Source organism: Salmo salar, chromosome 10 (assembly GCF_965601325.2).
Source record: "Salmo salar chromosome 10, fSalSal1, whole genome shotgun sequence".
NCBI classification, from domain to species: Eukaryota; Metazoa; Chordata; class Actinopteri; order Salmoniformes; family Salmonidae; genus Salmo; species Salmo salar.
In genome coordinates, this window is record NC_138300.1 from 2,429,258 (window position 1) to 2,455,282 (window position 26,025).

General features: G+C 45.1%; 1 protein-coding gene across 7 annotated transcripts in view; it reads right to left on the reverse strand.

Annotated features, from left to right (window-relative positions):
* The window catches only part of herc2 (HECT and RLD domain containing E3 ubiquitin protein ligase 2), a 291,977-nt gene that overhangs the window by 36,410 nt on the left and 229,542 nt on the right, over positions 1-26,025 (reverse strand). For all 7 annotated transcript variants that reach the window (XM_082956658.1, XM_082956660.1, XM_082956657.1 and 4 more), the window contains exons 75-81: positions 23,057-23,371; positions 22,078-22,292; positions 16,141-16,318; positions 15,471-15,632; positions 13,552-13,643; positions 11,917-12,056; positions 787-971 (exon numbers count right to left, since the gene is read on the reverse strand). In XM_082956658.1, the coding sequence (XP_082812784.1) occupies positions 787-971; positions 11,917-12,056; positions 13,552-13,643; positions 15,471-15,632; positions 16,141-16,318; positions 22,078-22,292; positions 23,057-23,371 (1,287 nt within the window). The remainder of the gene's footprint in view (positions 1-786; positions 972-11,916; positions 12,057-13,551; positions 13,644-15,470; positions 15,633-16,140; positions 16,319-22,077; positions 22,293-23,056; positions 23,372-26,025) is intronic.

Here is a 26,025-nt window from a genome sequence, read left to right on the forward strand (position 1 = left end):
CCCGACCAGGTAGTTACAACGTCCAGTAGTTACCCGACCAGGTAGTTACAACGTCCAGTAGTTACCCGACCAGGTAGTTACAACGTCCAGTAGTTACCCGACCAGGTAGTTACAACGTCCAGTAGTTACCCGACCAGGTAGTTACAACGTCCAGTAGTTACCCGACCAGGTAGTTACAACGTCCAGTAGTTACCCGACCAGGTAGTTACAACGTCCAGTAGTTACCCGACCAGGTAGTTACAACGTCCAGTAGTTACCCGACCAGGTAGTTACAACGTCCAGTAGTTACCCGACCAGGTAGTTACAACGTCCAGTAGTTACCCGACCAGGTAGTTACCCGACCAGGTAGTTACAACGTCCAGTAGTTACCCGACCAGGTAGTTACAACGTCCAGGTAGTTACCCGACCAGGTAGTTATAACGTCCAGTAGTTACCCGACCAGGTAGTTACAACGTCCAGTAGTTACCCGACCAGGTAGTTATAACGTCCAGTAGTTACCTGACCAGGTAGTTACAACGTCCAGTAGTTACCTGACCAGGTAGTTATAACGTCCAGTAGTTACCTGACCAGGTAGTTATAACGTCCAGTAGTTACCTGACCAGGTAGTTACAACGTCCAGTAGTTACCTGACCAGGTAGTTACAACGTCCAGTAGTTACCTGACCAGGTAGTTATAACGTCCAGTAGTTACCTGACCAGGTAGTTATAACGTCCAGTAGTTACCTGACCAGGTAGTTATAACGTCCAGTAGTTACCTGACCAGGTAGTTATAACGCCCAGTAGTTACCTGACCAGGAAGTTTCCCGCCATTGGTAGGTTTGGAGGTGGACCAGGCCAGTGTGTGGGCAGAGCCACAGGCCACCCTGTTGATCTTCTTCCCCTGCAACGCAGCGACCAGACGAGGCCTCTGGATGGCGTTCGTGGTCCCATCTCCCAGCTGGCCCTCGTCATTATCACCCCACGTGTACACTTCTACTGAGACAGACACAAACACAGCTACAGATACCATGGCACAGACACACTGAGGTAGTAGACAGGTGGTGGAAGTAGTAGTAGACAGGTGGTAGTAGTAGTAGTAGACAGGTAGTAGTAGTAGTGGTAGTAGTAGTAGTAGTAGTAGTAGTAGTAGACAGGTGGTGGTGGTAGTAGTAGACAGGTGGTGGTAGTAGTAGACAGGTGGTGGTAGTAGTAGACAGGTGGTGGTAGTAGTAGTAGTAGACAGGTAGTAGTAGTAGTAGTAGTAGACAGGTGGTAGTAGTAGTAGTAGTAGACAGGTGGTAGTAGTAGTAGTAGTAGACAGGTGGTGGTGGTAGAAGTAGTAGACAGGTGGTGGCAGTAGTAGTAGACAGGTGGTGGCGGTAGTAGTAGACAGGTGGTGGCGGTAGTAGTAGACAGGTGGTGGCGGTAGTAGTAGACAGGTGGTGGCGGTAGTAGTAGACAGGTGGTGGCGGTAGTAGTAGACAGGTGGTGGCGATAGTAGTAGACAGGTGGTGGCGGTAGTAGTAGACAGGTGGTAGCGGTAGTAGTAGACAGGTGGTGGCGGTAGTAGTAGACAGGTGGTGGTGGTAGTAGTAGACAGGTGGTGGTAGTAGTAGTAGACAGGTGGTGGTAATAGTAGTTGACAGGTGGTAGTAGTAGACAGGTGGTAGTAGTAGTAGTAGTAGTAGTAGACAGGTGGTGGTAGTAGTAGTAGACAGGTGGTAGTAGTAGTAGTAGTAGACAGGTGGTAGTAGTAGTAGTAGTAGACAGGTGGTAGTAGTAGTAGTAGTAGTAGACAGGTGGTAGTAGTAGTAGACAGGTAGTAGTAGTAGTAGTAGTAGTAGACAGGTAGTAGTAGTAGTAGTAGTAGACAGGTGGTAGTAGTAGTAGTAGACAGGTGGTGGTAGTAGTAGTAGACAGGTGGTGGTAGTAGTAGACAGGTGGTGGTAGTAGTAGACAGGTGGTAGTAGTAGTAGACAGGTGGTAGTAGTAGTAGACAGGTGGTAGTAGTAGTAGACAGGTGGTAGTAGTAGTAGACAGGTGGTAGTAGTAGACAGGTGGTAGTAGTAGTAGACAGGTGGTAGTAGTAGACAGGTGGTAGTAGTAGTAGACAGGTGGTAGTAGTAGTAGACAGGTGGTAGTAGTAGTAGTAGACAGGTAGTAGTAGTAGTAGTAGACAGGTGGTGGTAGTAGTAGTAGACAGGTGGTGGTAGTAGTAGTAGACAGGTGGTGGTAGTAGTAGTAGACAGGTGGTAGTAGTAGTAGTAGTAGACAGGTGGTGGTAGTAGTAGTAGACAGGTGGTGGTAGTAGTAGTAGACAGGTGGTGGTAGTAGTAGACAGGTGGTGGTGGTAGTAGACAGGTGGTGGTGGTAGTAGTAGACAGGTGGTAGTAGTAGACAGGTGGTAGTAGTAGTAGTAGACAGGTGGTGGTAGTAGTAGTAGACAGGTGGTGGTAGTAGTAGACAGGTGGTAGTAGTAGTAGACAGGTGGTAGTAGTAGTAGACAGGTGGTAGTAGTAGTAGACAGGTGGTAGTAGTAAACAGGTGGTAGTAGACAGGTGGTAGTAGTAGAAAGGTGGTAGTAGAAGAGAGGTGGTAGTAGAAGAGAGGTGGTAGTAGTAGTAGACAGGTGGTGGTAGTAGTAGACAGGTGGTGGTAGTAGTAGACAGGTGGTGGTAGCAGTAGACAGGTGGTGGTAGTAGAGACAGGTGGTGGTAGTAGTAGACAGGTAGTAGTAGTAGACAGGTAGTAGTAGTAGGAGTAGACAGGTAGTAGTAGTAGTAGTAGGAGACAGGTGGTAGTAGTAGTAGTAGACAGGTGGTGGTAGTAGTAGTAGTAGACAGGTGGTGGTAGTAGTAGTAGACAGGTGGTAGTAGTAGTAGTAGTAGGAGACAGGTGGTAGTAGTAGTAGTAGTAGACAGGTGGTAGTAGTAGTAGTAGACAGGTGGTGGTAGTAGTAGTAGACAGGTGGTAGTAGTAGTAGTAGACAGGTGGTAGTAGTAGTAGTAGACAGGTGGTGGTAGTAGTAGTAGACAGGTGGTGGTAGTAGTAGTAGACAGGTGGTGGTAGTAGTAGACAGGTGGTGGTAGTAGTAGACAGGTGGTAGTAGTAGTAGACAGGTGGTAGTAGTAGTAGACAGGTGGTAGTAGTAGTAGACAGGTGGTGGTAGTAGTAGACAGGTGGTGGTAGTAGTAGACAGGTGGTAGTAGTAGTAGTAGACAGGTGGTAGTAGTAAACAGGTGGTAGTAGACAGGTGGTAGTAGTAGACAGGTGGTAGTAGAAGAGAGGTGGTAGTAGAAGAGAGGTGGTAGTAGTAGTAGACAGGTGGTGGTAGTAGTAGACAGGTGGTGGTAGTAGTAGACAGGTGGTGGTAGCAGTAGACAGGTGGTGGTAGTAGTAGACAGGTGGTGGTAGTAGTAGACAGGTAGTAGTAGTAGACAGGTAGTAGTAGTAGGAGTAGACAGGTAGTAGTAGTAGTAGTAGGAGACAGGTGGTATTAGTAGTAGTAGACAGGTGGTAGTAGTAGTAGTAGACAGGTGGAGGTAGTAGTAGGAGACAGGTGGTAGTAGTAGTAGTAGTAGGAGACAGGTGGTAGTAGTAGTAGTAGACAGGTGGTAGTAGTAGTAGTAGACAGGTGGTGGTAGTAGTAGTAGACAGGTGGTAGTAGTAGTAGTAGACAGGTGGTAGTAGTAGTAGTAGACAGGTGGTGGTAGTAGTAGTAGACAGGTGGTGGTAGTAGTAGTAGACAGGTGGTGGTAGTAGTAGTAGACAGGTGGTGGTAGTAGTAGTAGACAGGTGGTGGTAGTAGTAGACAGGTGGTCGTAGTAGTAGACAGGTGGTGGTAGTAGTAGACAGGTGGTAGTAGTAGTAGACAGGTGGTAGTAGTAGTAGACAGGTGGTGGTAGTAGTAGACAGGTGGTAGTAGTAGTAGTAGACAGGTGGTAGTAGTAGTAGTAGACAGGTGGTAGTAGTGGTAGTAGACAGGTGGTAGTAGTGGTGGTAGTAGTAGTAGACAGGTGGTGGTAGTAGTAGTAGACAGGTGGTGGTAGTAGTAGTAGACAGGTGGTGGTAGTAGTAGTAGACAGGTGGTGGTAGTACTAGGCGACAGGTGGTGGTGGTAGTACTAGGCGACAGGTGGTGGTGGTAGTACTAGGCGACAGGTGGTGGTGGTAGTACTAGGCGACAGGTGGTGGTGGTAGTAGACAGGTGGTGGTGGTAGTAGACAGGTGGTGGTGGTAGTAGACAGGTGGTGGTAGTAGTAGTAGACAGGTGGTGGTAGTAGTAGTAGACAGGTGGTAGTAGTAGTAGTAGACAGGTGGTAGTAGTAGTAGTAGAGAGGTGGTAGTAGTAGTAGTAGACCGGTGGTGGTAGTAGTAGACCGGTGGTGGTAGTAGTAGACCGGTGGTGGTAGTAGTAGTCGACCGGTGGTAGTAGTAGTCGACAGGTGGTAGTAGACAGGTGGTAGTAGTAGTAGTAGAAGACAGGTGGTAGTAGTAGTAGTAGACAGGTGGTAGTAGTAGTAGTAGACAGGTGGTAGTAGTAGTAGTAGACAGGTGGTAGTAGTAGTAGTAGACAGGTGGTAGTAGTAGTAGTAGACAGGTGGTAGTAGTAGTAGTAGACAGGTGGTAGTAGTAGTCGACAGGTGGTAGTAGACAGGTGGTAGTAGTAGACAGGTGGTAGTAGTAGTAGACAGGTGGTAGTAGTAGTAGTAGACAGGTGGTAGTAGTAGTAGACAGGTGGTAGTTGTAGTAGTAGACAGGTGGTAGTAGTAGTAGTAGACAGGTGGTAGTAGTAGTAGTAGACAGGTGGTAGTAGTAGTAGTAGACAGGTGGTAGTAGTAGTAGTAGACAGGTGGTAGTAGTAGTAGTAGACAGGTGGTAGTAGTAGTAGTAGACAGGTGGTAGTAGTAGTAGTAGACAGGTGGTAGTAGTAGTAGTAGACAGGTGGTAGTAGTAGTAGACAGGTGGTAGTAGTAGTAGTAGACAGGTGGTAGTAGTAGTAGTAGACAGGTGGTAGTAGTAGTAGTAGACAGGTGGTAGTAGTAGTAGTAGACAGGTGGTAGTAGTAGTCGACAGGTGGTAGTAGACAGGTGGTAGTAGTAGACAGGTGGTAGTAGTAGTAGACAGGTGGTAGTAGTAGTAGTAGACAGGTGGTAGTAGTAGTAGACAGGTGGTAGTAGTAGTAGTAGACAGGTAGTAGTAGTAGTAGTAGACAGGTAGTAGTAGTAGTAGTAGTAGTAGACAGGTGGTAGTAGTAGTAGTAGACAGGTAGTAGTAGTAGTAGTAGTAGACAGGTAGTAGTAGTAGTAGTAGTAGACAGGTGGTAGTAGTAGTAGTAGTAGACAGGTGGTAGTAGTAGTAGACAGGTGGTAGTAGTAGTAGACAGGTGGTAGTAGTAGTAGTAGACAGGTGGTAGTAGTAGTAGACAGGTGGTAGTAGTAGTAGACAGGTGGTAGTAGTAGTAGACAGGTGGTAGTAGAAGTAGTAGACAGGTGGTGGTAGTAGTAGACAGGTGGTGGTAGTAGTAGACAGGTGGTGGTAGTAGTAGACAGGTGGTGGTAGTAGTAGACAGGTGGTAGTAGTAGTAGACAGGTGGTAGTAGTAGTAGACAGGTGGTAGTAGTGGTAGACAGGTGGTGGTAGTAGTAGTAGACAGGTGGTGGTAGTAGTAGTAGACAGGTGGTGGTAGTAGTAGACAGGTGGTAGTAGTAGTAGACAGGTGGTAGTAGTGGTAGACAGGTGGTGGTAGTAGTAGTAGACAGGTGGTGGTAGTAGTAGTAGACAGGTGGTGGTAGTAGTAGTAGACAGGTGGTAGTAGTAGTAGTAGACAGATGGTAGTAGTAGTAGTAGACAGGTGGTAATAGTAGTAGACAGGTAGTAGTAGTAGACAGGTAGTAGTAGTAGTAGTAGTAGACAGGTGGTGGTAGTAGTAGTAGACAGGTGGTAGTAGTAGTAGTAGTAGGAGACAGGTGGTAGTAGTAGTAGTAGACAGGTGGTAGTAGTAGTAGTAGACAGGTGGTGGTAGTAGTAGTAGACAGGTGGTAGTAGTAGTAGTAGACAGGTGGTAGTAGTAGTAGTAGACAGGTGGTGGTAGTAGTAGTAGACAGGTGGTGGTAGTAGTAGTAGACAGGTGGTGGTAGTAGTAGTAGACAGGTGGTGGTAGTAGTAGTAGACAGGTGGTGGTAGTAGTAGTAGACAGGTGGTGGTAGTAGTAGTAGACAGGTGGTGGTAGTAGTAGTAGACAGGTGGTGGTAGTAGTAGACAGGTGGTGGTAGTAGTAGACAGGTGGTGGTAGTAGTAGACAGGTGGTAGTAGTAGTAGACAGGTGGTAGTAGTAGTAGACAGGTGGTAGTAGTAGTAGACAGGTGGTGGTAGTAGTAGTAGACAGGTGGTAATAGTAGTAGACAGGTGGTAATAGTAGTAGACAGGTAGTAGTAGTAGACAGGTAGTAGTAGTAGTAGTAGTAGACAGGTGGTAGTAGTAGTAGTAGACAGGTGGTGGTAGTAGTAGTAGACAGGTGGTGGTAGTAGTAGTAGACAGGTGGTGGTAGTAGTAGTAGACAGGTGGTGGTAGTAGTAGTAGACAGGTGGTGGTAGTAGTAGTAGACAGGTGGTGGTGGTAGTAGTAGACAGGTGGTGGTGGTAGTAGTAGACAGGTGGTAGTAGTAGTAGACAGGTGGTGGTAGTAGTAGACAGGTGGTAGTAGTAGTAGACAGGTGGTAGTAGTAGTAGACAGGTGGTAGTAGTAGTAGACAGGTGGTAGTAGTAGTAGACAGGTGGTAGTAGTAAACAGGTGGTAGTAGACAGGTGGTAGTAGTAGACAGGTGGTAGTAGAAGAGAGGTGGTAGTAGAAGAGAGGTGGTAGTAGTAGTAGACAGGTGGTGGTAGTATTAGACAGGTGGTGGTAGTAGTAGACAGGTGGTGGTAGTAGTAGACAGGTGGTGGTTGTAGTAGACAGGTGGTGGTAGTAGTAGACAGGTGGTGGTAGTAGTAGACAGGTAGTAGTAGTAGACAGGTAGTAGTAGTAGACAGGTAGTAGTAGTAGGAGTAGACAGGTAGTAGTAGTAGTAGTAGGAGACAGGTGGTAGTAGTAGTAGTAGACAGGTGGTGGTAGTAGTAGTAGACAGGTGGTGGTAGTAGTAGTAGACAGGTGGTAGTAGTAGTAGTAGTAGGAGACAGGTGGTAGTAGTAGTAGTAGTAGGAGACAGGTGGTAGTAGTAGTAGTAGACAGGTGGTAGTAGTAGTAGTAGACAGGTGGTGGTAGTAGTAGTAGACAGGTGGTAGTAGTAGTAGTAGACAGGTGGTAGTAGTAGTAGTAGACAGGTGGTAGTAGTAGTAGTAGACAGGTGGTGGTAGTAGTAGTAGACAGGTGGTGGTAGTAGTAGTAGACAGGTGGTGGTAGTAGTAGTAGACAGGTGGTGGTAGTAGTAGTAGACAGGTGGTGGTAGTAGTAGTAGACAGGTGGTGGTAGTAGTAGACAGGTGGTGGTAGTAGTAGACAGGTGGTAGTAGTAGTAGACAGGTGGTAGTAGTAGTAGACAGGTGGTGGTAGTAGTAGACAGGTGGTGGTAGTAGTAGACAGGTGGTAGTAGTGGTAGTAGACAGGTGGTAGTAGTGGTGGTAGTAGTAGTAGACAGGTGGTGGTAGTAGTAGTAGACAGGTGGTGGTAGTAGTAGTAGACAGGTGGTGGTAGTAGTAGTAGACAGGTGGTGGTAGTAGGCGACAGGTGGTGGTGGTAGTACTAGGCGACAGGTGGTGGTGGTAGGACTAGGCGACAGGTGGTGGTGGTAGTAGACAGGTGGTGGTGGTAGTAGACAGGTGGTGGTGGTAGTAGACAGGTGGTGGTGGTAGTAGACAGGTGGTGGTAGTAGTAGTAGACAGGTGGTGGTAGTAGTAGTAGACAGGTGGTGGTAGTAGTAGTAGACAGGTGGTGGTAGTAGTAGTAGACAGGTGGTAGTAGTAGTAGTAGACAGGTGGTGGTAGTAGTAGTAGACAGGTGGTGGTAGTAGTAGACAGGTGGTGGTAGTAGTAGACAGGTGGTAGTAGTAGACAGGTGGTAGTAGTAGTAGACAGGTGGTAGTAGTAGACAGGTGGTAGTAGAAGAGAGGTGGTAGTAGTAGTAGACAGGTGGTGGTAGTAGTAGTAGACAGGTGGTGGTAGTAGTAGACAGGTGGTGGTAGTAGTAGACAGGTGGTGGTAGTAGTAGACAGGTGGTGGTAGTAGTAGACAGGTGGTGGTAGTAGTAGACAGGTAGTAGTAGTAGGAGTAGACAGGTAGTAGTAGTAGTAGTAGGAGACAGGTGGTAGTAGTAGTAGTAGACAGGTGGTAGTAGTAGTAGTAGACAGGTGGTGGTAGTAGTAGTAGGAGACAGGTGGTAGTAGTAGTAGTAGACAGGTGGTAGTAGTAGTAGTAGACAGGTGGTGGTAGTAGTAGTAGACAGGTGGTGGTAGTAGTAGTAGACAGGTGGTAGTAGTAGTAGTAGACAGGTGGTGGTAGTAGTAGTAGACAGGTGGTGGTAGTAGTAGTAGACAGGTGGTGGTAGTAGTAGTAGACAGGTGGTGGTAGTAGTAGTAGACAGGTGGTGGTAGTAGTAGACAGGTGGTGGTAGTAGCAGACAGGTGGTGGTAGTAGTAGACAGGTGGTAGTAGTAGTAGACAGGTGGTAGTAGTAGTAGACAGGTGGTAGTAGTAGTAGACAGGTGGTAGTAGTAGTAGACAGGTGGTGGTAGTAGTAGACAGGTAGTAGTAGTAGTAGACAGGTGGTGGTAGTAGTAGTAGACAGGTGGTGGTAGTAGTAGTAGACAGGTGGTGGTAGTAGGCGACAGGTGGTGGTGGTAGTACTAGGCGACAGGTGGTGGTGGTAGTACTAGGCGACAGGTGGTGGTGGTAGTAGACAGGTGGTGGTGGTAGTAGACAGGTGGTGGTGGTAGTAGACAGGTGGTGGTAGTAGTAGTAGACAGGTGGTGGTAGACAGGTGGTGGTAGTAGTAGACAGGTGGTGGTAGTAGTAGTAGTAGACAGGTGGTAGTAGTAGTAGTAGACAGGTGGTAGTAGTAGTAGTAGACAGGTGGTAGTAGTAGTAGTAGACAGGTGGTAGTAGTAGTAGTAGACAGGTGGTAGTAGTAGTAGTAGACAGGTGGTAGTAGTAGTAGTAGACAGGTGGTAGTAGTAGTAGTAGACAGGTGGTAGTAGTAGTAGTAGACAGGTGGTAGTAGTAGTAGTAGACAGGTGGTGGTAGTAGTAGACAGGTGGTGGTAGTAGTAGACAGGTGGTGGTAGTAGTAGACAGGTGGTGGTAGTAGTAGACAGGTGGTGGTAGTAGTAGACAGGTGGTGGTAGTAGTAGACAGGTGGTGGTAGTAGACAGGTGGTGGTAGTAGCCGACAGGTGGTAGTAGTAGCCGACAGGTGGTAGTAGTAGGCGACAGGTGGTGGTGGTAGTACTAGGCGACAGGTGGTGGTGGTAGTACTAGGCGACAGGTGGTGGTGGTAGTAGTAGACAGGTGGTAGTAGTAGTAGTAGACAGGTGGTGGTAGTAGTAGACAGGTGGTGGTAGTAGTAGACAGGTGGTGGTAGTAGTAGTAGACAGGTGGTGGTAGTAGTAGTAGACAGGTGGTGGTAGTAGTAGACCGGTGGTAGTAGTAGTAGACAGGTGGTAGTAGTAGTCGACAGATGGTGGTAGTAGTCGACAGGTGGTGGTAGTAGTCGACAGGTGGTGGTAGTAGTCGACAGGTGGTGGTAGTAGTCGACAGGTGGTGGTAGTAGTCGACAGGTGGTGGTAGTAGTCGACAGGTGGTGGTAGTAGTCGACAGGTGGTGGTAGTAGTCGACAGGTGGTAGTATTAGTCGAAAGGTGGTGGCAGTAGTCGACAGGTGGTGGCAGTAGTCGACAGGTGGTGGCAGTAGTCGACAGGTGGTGGCAGTAGTCGACAGGTGGTGGTAGTAGTAGTCGACAGGTGGTGGTAGTAGTAGTCGACAGGTGGTGGTAGTAGTAGTCGACAGGTGGTGGTAGTAGTAGACAGGTGGTAGTAGTAGTAGACAGGTGGTAGTAGTAGTAGTAGTAGACAGGTGGGTAGTAGTAGTAGTAGACAGGTGGTGGTAGACAGGTGGTGGTAGTAGTAGACAGGTGGTGGTAGTAGTAGTAGTAGACAGGTGGTAGTAGTAGTAGTAGTAGACAGGTGGTAGTAGTAGTAGTAGACAGGTGGTAGTAGTAGTAGTAGACAGGTGGTAGTAGTAGTAGTAGACAGGTGGTAGTAGTAGTAGTAGACAGGTGGTAGTAGTAGTAGTAGACAGGTGGTAGTAGTAGTAGTAGACAGGTGGTAGTAGTAGTAGTAGACAGGTGGTGGTAGTAGTAGACAGGTGGTGGTAGTAGTAGACAGGTGGTGGTAGTAGTAGACAGGTGGTGGTAGTAGTAGACAGGTGGTGGTAGTAGTAGACAGGTGGTGGTAGTAGTAGACAGGTGGTGGTAGTAGTAGACAGGTGGTGGTAGTAGACAGGTGGTGGTAGTAGCCGACAGGTGGTAGTAGTAGCCGACAGGTGGTAGTAGTAGGCGACAGGTGGTGGTGGTAGTACTAGGCGACAGGTGGTGGTGGTAGTACTAGGCGACAGGTGGTGGTGGTAGTAGTAGACAGGTGGTAGTAGTAGTAGTAGACAGGTGGTGGTAGTAGTAGACAGGTGGTGGTAGTAGTAGACAGGTGGTGGTAGTAGTAGTAGACAGGTGGTGGTAGTAGTAGTAGACAGGTGGTGGTAGTAGTAGACCGGTGGTAGTAGTAGTAGACAGGTGGTAGTAGTAGTCGACAGATGGTAGTAGTAGTCGACAGGTGGTGGTAGTAGTCGACAGGTGGTGGTAGTAGTCGACAGGTGGTGGTAGTAGTCGACAGGTGGTGGTAGTAGTCGACAGGTGGTGGTAGTAGTCGACAGGTGGTGGTAGTAGTCGACAGGTGGTGGTAGTAGTCGACAGGTGGTGGTAGTAGTCGACAGGTGGTGGTAGTAGTCGACAGGTGGTGGTAGTAGTCGACAGGTGGTAGTATTAGTCGAAAGGTGGTGGCAGTAGTCGACAGGTGGTGGCAGTAGTCGACAGGTGGTGGCAGTAGTCGACAGGTGGTGGCAGTAGTCGACAGGTGGTGGTAGTAGTAGTCGACAGGTGGTGGTAGTAGTAGTCGACAGGTGGTGGTAGTAGTAGTCGACAGGTGGTGGTAGTAGTAGACAGGTGGTAGTAGTAGTAGACAGGTGGTAGTAGTAGTAGACAGGTGGTAGTAGTAGTAGTAGTAGACAGGTGGTAGTAGTAGTAGTAGACAGGTGGTAGTAGTAGTAGTAGACAGGTGGTAGTAGTAGTAGTAGACAGGTGGTAGTAGTAGTAGTAGACAGGTGGTAGTAGTAGTAGACAGGTGGTAGTAGTAGTAGACAGGTGGTGGTAGTAGTCGACAGGTGGTGTAGTAGTCGACAGGTGGTGTAGTAGTCGACAGGTGGTGGCAGTAGTCGACAGGTGGTGGCAGTAGTCGACAGGTGGTGGCAGTAGTCGACAGGTGGTGGCAGTAGTCGACAGGTGGTAGTAGTAGTCGACAGGTGGTAGTAGTAGTCGACAGGTGGTAGTAGTAGAAGACAGGTGGTAGTAGTAGTAGACAGGTGGTAGTAGTAGAAGACAGGTGGTAGTAGTAGTAGTAGTAGTAGACAGGTGGTGGTAGTAGTAGGCAGGTGGTAGTAGTAGTAGACAGGTGGTAGTAGTAGTAGACAGGTGGTAGTAGTAGAAGACAGGTGGTAGTAGTAGTAGACAGTTGGTAGTAGACAGGTGGTAGTAGTACAGCTGGTAGTAGTACAGGTGGTAGTAGTACAGGTAGTAGCAGTACAGGTAGTAGGGAAGTGTAATTAGGACTTAAATACATCATGCTAGCCAACATGGAACACCGTTTCAAAACATACAGAAAACGAACAAATCAGTAATTCCCTACCATCCTCAGTGCAGCAGACACAGTGGAGTGACCCCGTTGCTATGGCAATGACCTTCTTCCCCTGCAGGCCCTGGACCTGTCTGGGTCGCCGTACGTGGTCATCAGAACCGTGACCCAGCCGGTGGTAGTCACCTTTACCCCTGAAAACACACATCCATTTATACAGGTGGTAGTCACCGTTAACCCTGAAAAAACACATCCATTTATACAGGTGGTAGTCACCGTTACCCCTGAAAACACACATCCATTTATACAGGTGGTAGTCACCTTTACCCCTGAAAACACACAACTGTTAGTCTAACAGTTGACCGTGGTCAGGGGAAATAGTTAGTCTACTAACAGTTGACCGTGGTCAGGGGATATAGTTAGTCTAACAGTTGACCGTGGTCAGGGGATATAGTTAGTCTACTAACAGTTGACCGTGGTCAGGGGATATAGTTAGTCTAACAGTTGACCGTGGTCAGGGGAAATAGTTAGTCTAACAGTTGACCGTGGTCAGGGGATATAGTTAGTCTAACAGTTGACCGTGGTCAGGGGATATAGTTAGTCTAACAGTTGACCGTGGTCAGGGGATATAGTTAGACTAACAGTTGGCCATGGTCAGGGGATATAGTTAGTCTACTAACAGTTGACCGTGGCCAGGGGATATAGTTAGTCTAACAGTTGGCCGTGGTCAGGGGATATACTTAGTCTACTAACAGTTGGCCGTGGTCAGGGGATATAGTTAGTCTAACAGTTGGCCGTGGTCAGGGAATATACTTAGTCTACTAACAGTTGACCATGGTCAGGAGATATAGTTACTCTACTAACAGATGACCGTGGTCAGGGGATATAGTTAGTCTACTAACAGTTGACCGTGGTCAGGGGATATAGTTACTCTACTAACAGATGACCGTGGTCAGGGGATATAGTTAGTCTACTAACAGTTGACCGTGGTCAGGGGATATAGTTAGTCTAACAGTTGACCGTGGTCAGGGGAAATAGTTAGTCTAACAGTTGACCGTGGTCAGGGGATATAGTTAGTCTACTAACAGTTGACCGTGGTCAGGGGATATAGTTAGTCTACTAACAGTTGACCGTGGTCAGGGGATATAGTTAGTCTAACAGTTGGCCGTGGTCAGGGGATATAGTTAGTCTAACAGTTGGCCATGGTCAGGGGATATAGTTAGTCTACTAACAGTTGACCGTGGTCAGGGGATATAGTTAGTCTACTAACAGTTGGCCGTGGTCAGGGGATATAGTTAGTCTAACAGTTGACCGTGGTCAGGGGATATAGTTAGTCTAACAGTTGGCCGTGGTCAGGGGATATAGTTAGTCTAACAGTTGACCGTGGCCAGGGGATATAGTTAGTCTAACAGTTGGCCGTGGTCAGGGGATATAGTTAGTCTAACAGTTGACCGTGGTCAGGGGATATAGTTAGTCTAACAGTTGACCGTGGCCAGGGGATATAGTTAGTCTAACAGTTGACCATGGTCAGGGGATATAGTTAGTCTAACAGTTGACCATGGTCAGGGGATATAGTTAGTCTAACAGTTGACCGTGGCCAGGGGATATAGTTAGTCTAACAGTTGACCATGGTCAGGGGATATAGTTAGTCTAACAGTTGGCCATGGTCAGGATGTTTTGTTTACTCACCAGGTGTAAACTGCTCCAGACTTGGTGAGAGAGACAGAGAACTGGGAGCCACAGTCAACCTTCACCACTCCCAGTCCAGTCAGAGAATCAATCTACAGACAACAGAGCAAGGCAACAGTTTCACTCAGACATGAGAGGGGAAACACACATCTTGGTATGTGTAAAACGGTTAGATCATGGCCCAGTCATGTTTCGGTGACAGTGTGTACGTTCCCAAAATGGCACCATATTCCCTCTATAGTTTACTATTTCTGTAGTGCACGAGAGTTTGCAAAACAAACAATAATTTACCAAAGTTACTTTTTTTTTGTTGGTAAATAACAGATCTATATCAATTGTGGTAATATATCCTGAAATAAACTTTACTAAAATGTATTCATATAAAACATAATTTCTTGTTAAACTTTATATCTGCGTCCATATTATGCGTTTGTATAGGATAGACCATATTACAGAAGAGTAGTAGGGCCAAGTGAAGAGAAACAATACAACGGTCATGGTAGTGGTACTTGGATAATACTTTTAAAAAAGTGGCAAAATCTTGAGAATAAACTCAACATTTAATTTTCGAGAATAAAGTCAATTTCTTTTTTTTTTAAGTCAAACATTTTATTTTCAAGATTCGGGGCTTTGGGAATTAATTCCATGTCTCCCTTGCTCCTTGTTGCTGTGTTCGCCAGCGTTAAAATACCATAGGTTACATGACTGGTGAAAGTATACTTTAGAATTGGAGTTAGTAATCAGAAAATCGTTGGTCCTTTATCACACACTAACCATGTTATTATATGGACAGTATGAGGACCTGGAAGAGGTTGTCCTTTATCACACACTAACCATGTTATTATATGGACAGTATGAGGACCTGGAAGAAATTGTGCCACAGATTGGGTCTTTCAGAAGGAGGAATCACTCAGACTGGATGAGGTATTTAACGGTAGGTCGCGGCGGGGTATTTAATGATATAGAGACTTGCGTCTACTCTAAACTACTGATTCCCCTCTAATCAGGGACTGATTTAGACCCGGGACACCAGGTGGGTGATTCCCCTCTAATCAGGGACTGATTTAGACCTGGGACACCAGGTGGGTGATTCCCCTCTAATCAGGGACTGATTTAGACCTGGGACACCAGGTGGGTGATTCCCCTCTAATCAGGGACTGATTTAGACCTGGGACACCAGGTGGGTGATTCCCCTCTAATCAGGGACTGATTTAGACCTGGGACACCAGGTGGGGGATTCCCCTCTAATCATGGACTGATTTAGACCTGGGACACCAGGTGGGTGATTCCCCTCTAATCAGGGACTGATTTAGACCTGGGACACCAGGTGGGTGATTCCCCTCTAATCATGGACTGATTTAGACCTGGGACACCAGGTGAGTGATTCCCCTCTAATCAGGGACTGATTTAGACCTGGGACACCAGGTGGGTGATTCCCCTCTAATCAGGGACTGATTTAGACCTGGGACACCAGGTGGGTGATTCCCCTCTAATCAGGGACTGATTTAGACCTGGGACACCAGGTGGGTGATTCCCCTTCTAATCAGGGACTGATTTAGACCTGGGACACCAGGTGGGTGATTCCCCTCTAATCATGGACTGATTTTGACCTGGGACACCAGGTGGGTGATCCCCCTCTAATCAGGGACTGATTTAGACCTGGGACACCAGGTGGGTGATTCCCCTCTAATCAGGGACTGATTTAGACCTGGGACACCAGGTGGGTGATCCCCCTCTAATCAGGGACTGATTTAGACCCGGGACACCAGGTGGGTGCAATTAATGATCAGGTAGAACAGAAAACCAGCAATAGTCCAGACCTCCATGGGGTAAGATTTGAATATCCCTGATAGCGCGAATAGAGTGCCATTTGGGACGAAACCTGCAGTGTAAGTGGACAGGATGGGTCTGGTTTGTACCTTCATGGGGACCTTGCAGCCGTCGCTGCCGCCCCGTCCAAGCTTGCCATAGTCTCCATCGCCCCAGGACCATACCATGTCATCGTCAGTCAGACAAAGAGTCTGGGCGTCACCACTACCACACGCCATGTCTATCACCCTGTGTCCCTGCAGAGCATCCACCTGAAGAGAGACCGACACACAGAAAGACAGAGATTCACTCAACATCAGGACGTGTTTGTGAGTTAGAGAGTGAGAGAAAGAAGCTGAGAGAAGAGAATAAAAGAGAAGCCGAGTGGAGAGATTAGAAGGAGGGAAGAAAAGAGAAGGCGAGTGGAGAGATTAGGAGGGATGAAAAGAGAAGTCGAGTGGAGAAATTAGAAGGAGAGAAGAAAAGAGAAGCTGAGTGGAGAGATTAGAAGGAGGGATGAAAAGAGAAGCCGAGTGGAGAAATTAGAAGGAGAGAAGAAAAGAGAAGCTGAGTGGAGAGATTAGAAGGAGGGATGAAAAGAGAAGCTGAGTGGAGAGATTAGAAGGAGAGAAGAAAAGAGAAGCTGAGTGGAGAGATTAGAAGGAGGGATGAAAAGTTAAAAGAGAAGCGAAGTTAAGTTGAGGAGAGAAGAACAATTGAGTGAAGAGAAATCGAGAGAAGAGAAGAGAGAAGTTGTGAGAAGAGAGAACCTTGGCTTACCAGTTTGGGTTTGAGTTGGTCCTCAGAGTCTCCATGCCCCAGGCGTCCGTAACGTCCCTTGCCCCAGGTGTAAAGCTCTCCGCTGGCCGTGATGCAGGCACTGTGGGCCCCTCCAGCAGCTACATCCACCACCTCCACCCCCCGTAGGGACTCTATCACGCGGGGACGGTCACACGGGCTAGAAGAGGTCACGAGTTTTGTATTTCATTTTACTACAAGCCGAACAATGTTGCTCTTGCAAATGATATGGAAGTTGAGAAGTGCAGCCAACTGCCAGGGTAATTAACATGGGGCCATGCACACTGTGAGAACAATGCCTGTATTGTCAGTGTTTATATTGGTGACATCAGCCACACCACTGTCTGTACTGTACTGTACGTGTGTGTGTGTGGTGTGTGTGTGTGGTGTGTGTATAAAGTTGGACGATGTCAACCGTGATCCTATCGTGATTATGTACTCAAATAAATATCACAATGTTTGATATTTTACCGTTATTTTACCAGGTAAATTTGACTGAGAACACATTCTCATTTACAGCAACGACCTGGGGAATAGTTACAGGGGAGAGGAGGGTGATGAACGAGCCAATCGGAAGCTGGGGATGATTAGGTGGCCGTGATGGTATGAGGGCCAGATTGGGAATTTAGCCAGGACACCAAGGTTAACACGACTACTCTTACGATAAGTGACATGGGATCTTTAATGACCTCAGAGAGTCAGGACACCCGTTTAACGTCCCATCCGAAAGACAGCACCCGACACAGGGCAATGTCCCCAATCACTGCCCTGGGGCATTGGGATATTTTTTTTAGACCTGATGAAAGAGTGCCTCCTACTGGACCTCCAACACCACTTCCAGCAGCATCTGGTCTCCCATCCAGGGACTGACCAGGACCAACCCTGCTTAGCTACAGAAGTAAGCCAGCAGTGGGATGCAGGGTGGTATGCTGCTGGCCTGGACCAACCCTGCTTAGCTTCAGAAGTAAGCCAGCAGTGGGATGCAGGGTAGTATGCTGCTGGTTATATACACTGGATATACAATGGTTTCCTCCTTTAACTTCTTATGGCTTGGGGGCGCTATTTTCACATCCGGATGAAAAGTGTGCCCAAAGTATACTGCCTGCTACTCAGGCCCAGAAGCTAGGATATGCATAGCATTGGTAGATTTGGATAGAAAACACTCTGAAGTTTCTAAAACTGTTTGAATGATGTCTGTGAGTATAACATAACTTATTTGGCAGGCAAAACCCAGAGGACAAACCATCCAGGATTTTTTGTTTGTTTAGGTCACTCTTTTCAATGAGTTTTCATTAAGAATCCAGAATTCTAAGGCAGTTGCTTGCAGTTCCTATCGCTTCCACTGGATGTCAACAGTCTTTAGAAATTGGTTGATGTTTTTCCTTTGTGTAATGAAGAAGTAGCCCTGTTCAGAACGAGGGTAGAGTGAAGTATATTGTTTGATAGAGGCTCGTGACCTGAAAAGCAGGCTCCACTTTGTTTTCCTCCGGTATTGAACGCAGTTTATCCCGTCTTAAATTTGATCGATTATTTACGTAAAAAAATACCTAAAGTTGTATTAGGAAAGTTGTTTGAAATGTTTGGACAAAGATTACAGGTAACTTGAGATATTTTGTAGTCATGTTGCGCGAGTTGGAACCGCTGTTTTTCTGGATCAAACGCACCAAATAAATGGACATTTTGGATATATAGTGACGGAATTAATCGAACAAAAGGACCATTTGTGATGTTTATGGGACATATTGGAGTGCCAACAGAAGAAGCTCGTCAAAGGTAAGGCATGAATTATATCGTTATTTCTCGATCATACTGCAGCACAGCTTGCAGGATACTGCTGTGTGGTACAGCCTAATACAGTGCATGATGTCAACATATTTTACTGTCAGCCATTGTTGCCGTTAATGCATGTTGAAACCACCAGAGGGCTTCTTTGAGGGCGTCTTCATGAAGCTTGTTGGCACTTGCTTACTTTCCCAAAAAATCCTCCACAGGTCCATGAAGGCCAGAAGTTCTGGTTACTATCAGAGGTCCATTCAGACGTTCTGATTACTGTACCCTATCAGAGGTCCATTCAGACGTTCTGATTACTGTACCCTATCAGAGGTCCATTCAGACGTTCTGATTACTGTACCCTATCAGAGGTCCATTCAGACGTTCTGATTACTGTACCCTATCAGAGGTCGGACGTCGGGAGCATGACCAACATGACCAGTAGTGGAGCTGTACAACGTGACCGGTCGGGAGTAGTGGATCTGTACAACGTGACCGGTCGGGAGTAGTGGATCTGTACAACATGAACGGTCGGGAGTAGTGGATCTGTACAACGTGACCGGTCGGGAGTAGTGGATCTGTACAACGTGACCGGTCGGGAGTAGTGGATCTGTACAACGTGACCGGTCGGGAGTAGTGGATCTGTACAACGTGACCGGTCGGGAGTAGTGGATCTGTACAACGTGACCGGTCGGGAGTAGTGGATCTGTACAACGTGACCGGTCGGGAGTAGTGGATCTGTACAACGTGACCGGTCGGGAGTAGTGGATCTGTACAACGTGACCGGTCGGGAGTAGTGGAGCTGTACAACGTGACCGGTCAGGAGTAGTGGATAGTGTATATAGTACAGTTTGTAGAGTGTATATAGTATATAGAGTGTATATAGTATAGCGTGTATAGTGTATATTGTATAGTGTATATAGTATAGTGTGTATAGTGTATATAGTATAGTGTATATAGTATAGTGTATATATAGTATAGTGTGAATAGTGTATATAGTGTAGTGTGCATACAGTATAGTGTATATAGTACAGTGTATATAGTATAGTGTGTATAGTGTATATAGTATAGTGTATGTATTATAGTGTGTATAGTGTATAGAGTATAGTGTGTATATAGTATAGTGTGTAAAGTATATATAGTATAGTGTGTATATAGTATAGTGTGTATAGTATAGTGTGTATAGTATATATAGTATAGTGTATATAGTATAATGTGTATAGTATAGTGTATATAGTATAGTGTATATAGTATATATAGTATAGTGTATATAGTGTGTATAGTGTATATAGTATAGTGTATATAGATTGTGTGTATAGTGTATATAGTGTATATAGATAGTGTGTATAGTATATATAGTATAGTGTATATAGTGTGTATAGTGTATATAGTAGAGTGTATATAGTATAGTGTGTATAGTGTATATAGTATAATGTATATAGTATATATAGTATAGTGTATATAGTATAGTATATATAGTATAGTGTATATAGTATAGTGTATATAGTGTGTATAGTGTATATAGTATAGTGTGTATAGTGTATATAGTATAGTGTATACAGATAGTGTGTACAGTGTATATAGTATAGTGTATATAGATAGCGTGTATAGTGTATATAGTATAGTGTGTATAGTATATATAGTATAGTGAATATAGTGTATATAGAATAGTGTGTACAGTTTATATAGTATAGTGTATATAGTGTGTATAGTGTATAGTATAGTGTGTATAGTGTATATAGTATAGTGTATATAGTATAGTATATATAGTATAGTGTGTATAGTATAGTGTATATAGTGTGTATAGTGTATATAGTATAGTGTATACAGATAGTGTGTATAGTATAGTGTATATAGATAGTGTGTATAGTGTATATAGTATAGTGTGTATAGTATATATAGTATAGTGTATATAGTGTGTATAGTGTATATAGTATAGTGTGTACAGTCTATATAGTATAGTATAATGTGTATAGTGTATATAGTATAGTGTATATAGTATATATAGTATAGTGTATATAGTATAAATAGTATAGTGTACATAGTATAGTGTATATAGTATAGTGTGTATAGTGTATATAGTATAGCGTGTATAGTGTATATAGTAGTGTGTATAGTGTGTATAGTATAGTGCATTTAGTATAGCGTGTATAGTGTATATAGACAGTGTGTATATAGTATAGTGTGTATAGTGTGTATAGTGTATATAGTATAGTGTGTATAGTGTGTATAGTATAGTGTATATAGTATATATAGTATATAGTAGTGTGTATATAGTATAGTGTGTATATAGTATAGGGTGTATAGTGTTATAGTGTATATAGTATAGTGTGCATAGTGTATATAGTATAGTGTATATAGTATAGTGTATATAGACAGCGTGTATAGTGTATATAGTATAGTGTATATAGTATAGTGTATATAGTATAGTAGAGTGTGTATAGTGTATATAGTATAGTGTGTATAGTGTATATAGTATTGTGTGTATAGTATAGTGTATATAGTATAGTGTGTATAGTGTCTATAGTATAGTGAATATAGTAAAGTGTGTATAGTGTATATAGTATAGTGTATATAGTGTAGTGTATATAGACAGCGTCTATAGTGTATATAGTATAGTGTATATAGTATAGTCTGTATATAGTAGTGTGTATAGTGTATATAGTATAGTGTATATAGTGTGTATAGTGTATAGTGTGTATGGTGTATATAGTATAGTGTGTATAGTGTATATAGTAGTGTATATATAGTATAGTGTATATAGTATAGTGTGTATAGTATAGTGTATATAGTATAGTGTGTATAGTGTATATAGTATAGTGTATATAGTATATAGTATAGTGTATATAGTGTATATAGTATAGTGAATATAGTAAAGTGTGTATAGTGTATATAGTATAGTGTATATAGTGTATATAGTATAGTGTATATAGACAGCGTGTATAGTGTATATAGTATAGTGTATATAGTATAGTCTGTATATAGTAGTGTGTATAGTGTATATAGTATAGTGTATATAGTGTGTATAGTGTATATAGTATAGTGTATATGTATAGTGTATATAGTATAGTGTATATAGTATAGTGTATATAGTGCATATAGTATATAGTATAGTGTGTATATAGTATATAGTATAGTGTGTATAGTGTATATAGTATAGTGTACATAGTGTGTATAGTGTACATAGTGTGTATCGTGTATATAGGGTGTATATAGTATAGTGTATATAGTATAGTGTGTATAGTGTATATAGTTTAGTGTATATAGACAGCGTGTATAGTGTATATAGTATAGTGTGTACAGTATAGTGTATATAGACAGCGTGTATATAGTATAGTGTATATAGTGTATATAGTATAGTGTATATAGACAGTGTGTATAGTGTATATAGTATAGTATATAGTATAGTGTATATAGTCTATGTAGTATAGTGTATAACCTAACCTCCTGTTGCCGTGTCCCAGTTTTCTGTCCTCAGCCTCTCCCCAGGAGTAGACCTCTCCCTCAGAGGACAGGGCTAGACAGTGTGTGTATAGTATAGTATATAGTGTGTATATTGTGTATAGTATATATAGTATAGTATATAGTATAGTGTATATAGTGTATATAGTATAGTGTATAACCTAACCTCCTGTTGCCGTGTCCCAGTTTTCCATCCTCAGCCTCTCCCCAGGAGTAGACCTCTCCCTCAGAGGACAGGGCTAGACAGTGTGTGTATAGTATATAGTGTGTATAGTGTATATAGTACAGTGTGTATAGTGTACATAGTATAGTGTGTACGGTATAGTGTATATAGACAGCGTGTATATAGTATAGTGTATATAGTGTATATAGTATAGTGTATATAGACGGCGTGTATAGTGTATATAGTATAGTATAGTGTATAACCTAACCTCCTGTTGCCGTGTCCCAGTTTTCCATCCTCAGCCTCTCCCCAGGAGTAGACCTCTCCCTCAGAGGACAGGGCTAGACAGTGTGTGTATAGTATATAGTGTGTATAGTGTATATAGTACAGTGTGTATAGTGTACATAGTATAGTGTGTACAGTATAGTGTATATAGACAGCGTGTATATAGTATAGTGTATATAGTATAATGTATATAGACGGCGTGTATAGTGTATATAGTATAGTATAGTGTATAACCTAACCTCCTGTTGCCGTGTCCCAGTTTTCCATCCTCAGCCTCTCCCCAGGAGTAGACCTCTCCCTCAGAGGACAGGGCTAGACAGTGTTTCCCTCCGCTGTTCACTGCCACCTTCCTGATGAATACATGCTGGATGGACTCCAGCAGAGTGGGGGTGGACACGGACTCCGTACCGCCGATACCCAGCCGGCCCCCAGCACCGTACCCAGTAGCGTACAACTGGAGGAAGACAGATAACAGTCACATACCGTAGCCCACCAGGACCCCACCAGGACCCTTCTAGTCCTCTACCAGGACCCCACCAGGACCCTTCTAGTCCTCTACCAGGACCCTACAGGGACCCTTCTAGTCCTCTACCAGGACCCCACCAGGACCCTTCTAGTCCTCTACCAGGACCCTACTGGGACCCCACCAGGACCCTACTGGGACCCCACCAGGACCCTTCTAGTCCTCTACCAGGACCCTACTGGGACCCCACCAGGACCCTTCTAGTCCTCTACCAGGACCCTTCTAGTCCTCTACCAGGACCCTACTGGGACCCCACCAGGACCCTACCAGGACCCTTCTAGTCCTCTACCAGGACCCTACTGGGACCCCACCAGGACCCTACCGGTACCCTTCTAGTCCTCTACCAGGACCCTTCTAGTCCTCTACTAGGACCCCACCAGGACTCTACCGGCCCTCTACCGGGACCCTACCGGGACCCTACCAGCCCTCTACCGGAACCCTACCGGCCCTCTACCGGGACCCTACCGGGACTCTACCGGCACTCTACCGGGCCCCTAATGGCCCTCTACCGGGTCCCTACCGGGGTTTACATTTCCGTCAGTGACAGCGAACAGGGTTTGCTTCCCTCCTATCAGCTGAAATAACCTTTACTGGTCTCTACTGGTCTTTACCTTTCCATCAGCAGTGACAGCGAACAGGGTTTGCTCCCCTCCTATCAGCTGAAATAACCTTTACTGGTCTCTACAGGTCTTTACCTTTCCATCAGCAGTGACAGCGAACAGGGTTTGCTCCCCTCCTATCAGCTGAACAGGTCTCAGAGTCGCCAGGGCCTCTGTGGGGGTGGGGACCTTGACCTTTGCCCCCTCAATGCCCCCTAGCTGACCCCGGTGGTTGTGACCCCAGCCGTAGATGGTCCCGGAGCCTCCTGCAGACAGCGTCCAGTCGTCAGGTCTCCTGTTCATCCATTGGACCAGCTGTTCGTCCTGCTCTCTCTTAAACAGGTCATGGCTCTCATGGAGGACGGTCATCACCTCACAGTCAGCCATCAACTCACAGATCTTCTTAGTCACCTACAGAGGAGCAGAGGGGTTAGAGATAATGTCCAGATCAGAGTGGTTAGAGATAATGTCCAGATCAGAGTGGTTAGAGATAATGTCCAGATCAGAGGGACAGAGTGGTTAGAGATAATGTCCAGATCAGAGGGACAGAGTGGTTAGAGATAATGTCCAGACCGGAGGGATTAGAGATAATGTCCAGATCAGAGTGGTTAGAGATAATGTCCAGATCAGAGGAGCAGAGGGATTAGAGATAATGTCCAGATCAGAGTAGCAGAGGGATTAGAGATAATGTCCAGATCAGAGTGGTTAGAGATAATGTCCAGATCAGAGGGACAGAGTGGTCAGAGATAATGTCCAGATCAGAGGGACAGAGTGGTTAGAGATAATGTCCAGATCAGAGGGGTTAGAGATAATGTCCAGATCAGAGTGGTTAGAGATAATGTCCAGATCAGAGGGACAGAGTGGTTAGAGATAATGTCCAGACCGGAGGGATTAGAGATAATGTCCAGATCAGGGTGGTTAGAGATAATGTCCAGATCAGAGGGGTTAGAGATAATGTCCAGATCAGAGGAGCATAGGGATTAGAGATAATGTCTAGATCAGAGTAGCAGAGGGATTAGAGATAATGTCCAGATCAGAGTGGTTAGAGATAATGTCCAGATCAGAGGGACAGAGTGGTCAGAGATAATGTCCAGATCAGAGGGACAGAGTGGTTAGAGATAATGTCCAGATAAGAGGGGTTAGAGATAATGTCCAGATCAGAGGGGTTACAGATAATGCCCAGATCGGAGGGATTAGAGATAATGTCCAGATCAGAGGAGCAGAGGGATTAGAGATAATGTCCAGATCAGAGGGGTTAGAGATAATGTCCAGATCAGAGTGGTTAGAGATAATGTCCAGATCAGAGGAGCAGTGATTAGAGATAATGTCCAGATCAGAGTGATTAGAGATAATGTCCAGATCAGAGGGAGAGTGATTAGAGATAATGTCCAGATCAGAGGAGCAGAGTGATTAGAGATAATGTCCAGATCAGAGTGGTTAGAGATAATGTCCAGATCAGAGTGGTTAGAGATAATGTCCAGATCAGAGTGGTTAGAGATAATGTCCAGATCAGAGTGGTTAGAGATAATGTCCAGATCAGAGTGGTTAGAGATAATGTCCAGATCAGAGTGGTTCGAGACAATGTCCAGATCAGAGGGACAGAGTGGTTAGAGATAATGTCCAGATCAGAGGGACAGAGTGGTTAGAGATAATGTCCAGATCAGAGGGGTTAGAGATAATGTCCAGATCAGAGGGGTTAGAGATAATGTCCAGATCAGAGGAGCAGAGGGATTAGAGATAATGTCCAGATCAGAGTGGTTAGAGATAATGTCCAGATAAGAGGGACAGAGGGATTAGAGATAATGGCCAGATCAGAGGGACAGAGTGGTTAGAGATAATGTCCAGATCAGAGGGGTTAGAGATAATGTCCAGATCAGAGGGATTAGAGATAATGTCCAGATCAGAGGAGCAGAGGGATTAGAGATAATGTCCAGATCAGAGTGGTTAGAGATAATGTCCAGATCAGAGGAGCAGAGTGGTTAGAGATAATGTCCAGATCAGAGTGGTTAGAGATAATGTCCAGATAAGAGGGACAGAGGGATTAGAGATAATGTCCAGATCAGAGGGACAGAGGGATTAGAGATAATGTCCAGATCAGAGTGGTTAGAGATAATGTACAGATCGGAGGGATTAGAGATAATGTCCAGATCAGAGGGATTAGAGATAATGTCCAGATCAGAGGGATTAGAGATAATGTCCAGATCAGAGGGATTAGAGATAATGTCCAGATCAGAGGGATTAGAGATAATGTCCAGATCAGAGGGGTTAGAGATAATGTCCAGATCAGAGAGACAGAGTGGTTAGAGATAATGTCCAGATCAGAGTGATTAGAGATAATGCCCAGATCAGAGTGGTTAGAGATAATTTAACACCAAAAAGTTGTAGAACTTATTTCCATTGTGGTCATTTGAAAGAAAGGAAAAATGATTGACATCTATTGACTAGTTGGATAAAAGAGTGATGGGACATTATGTGGACACCTGCTCGTCAACATCTCATTCCAAAATCATGGACATTAATATGGAGTTGGTCCCCCCTTTGCTGCTATAACAGCCTCCACTCTTCTGGGAAGTCATTAATATGGAGTTGGTCCCCCCTTTGCTGCTATAACAGCCTCTACTCTTCTGGGAAGTCATTAATATGGAGTTGGTCCCCCCTTTGCTGCTATAACAGCCTCCACTCTTCAGGGAAGTCATTAATATGGAGTTGGTCCCCCCTTTGCTGCTATAACAGCCTCCACTCTTCTGGGAAGTCATTAATATGGAGTTGGTCCCCCCTTTGCTGCTATAACAGCCTCCACTCTTCTGGGAAGTCATTAATATGGAGTTGGTCCCCCCCTTTGCTGCTATAACAGCCTCTACTCTTCTGGGAAGTCATTAATATGGAGTTGGTCCTCCCCTTTGCTGCTATAACAGCCTCTACTCTTCAGGGAAGTCATTAATATGGAGTTGGTCCCCCCTTTGCTGCTATAACAGCCTCCACTCTTCTGGGAAGTCATTAATATGGAGTTGGTCCTCCCCTTTGCTGCTATAACAGCCTCTACTCTTCTGGGAAGTCATTAATAT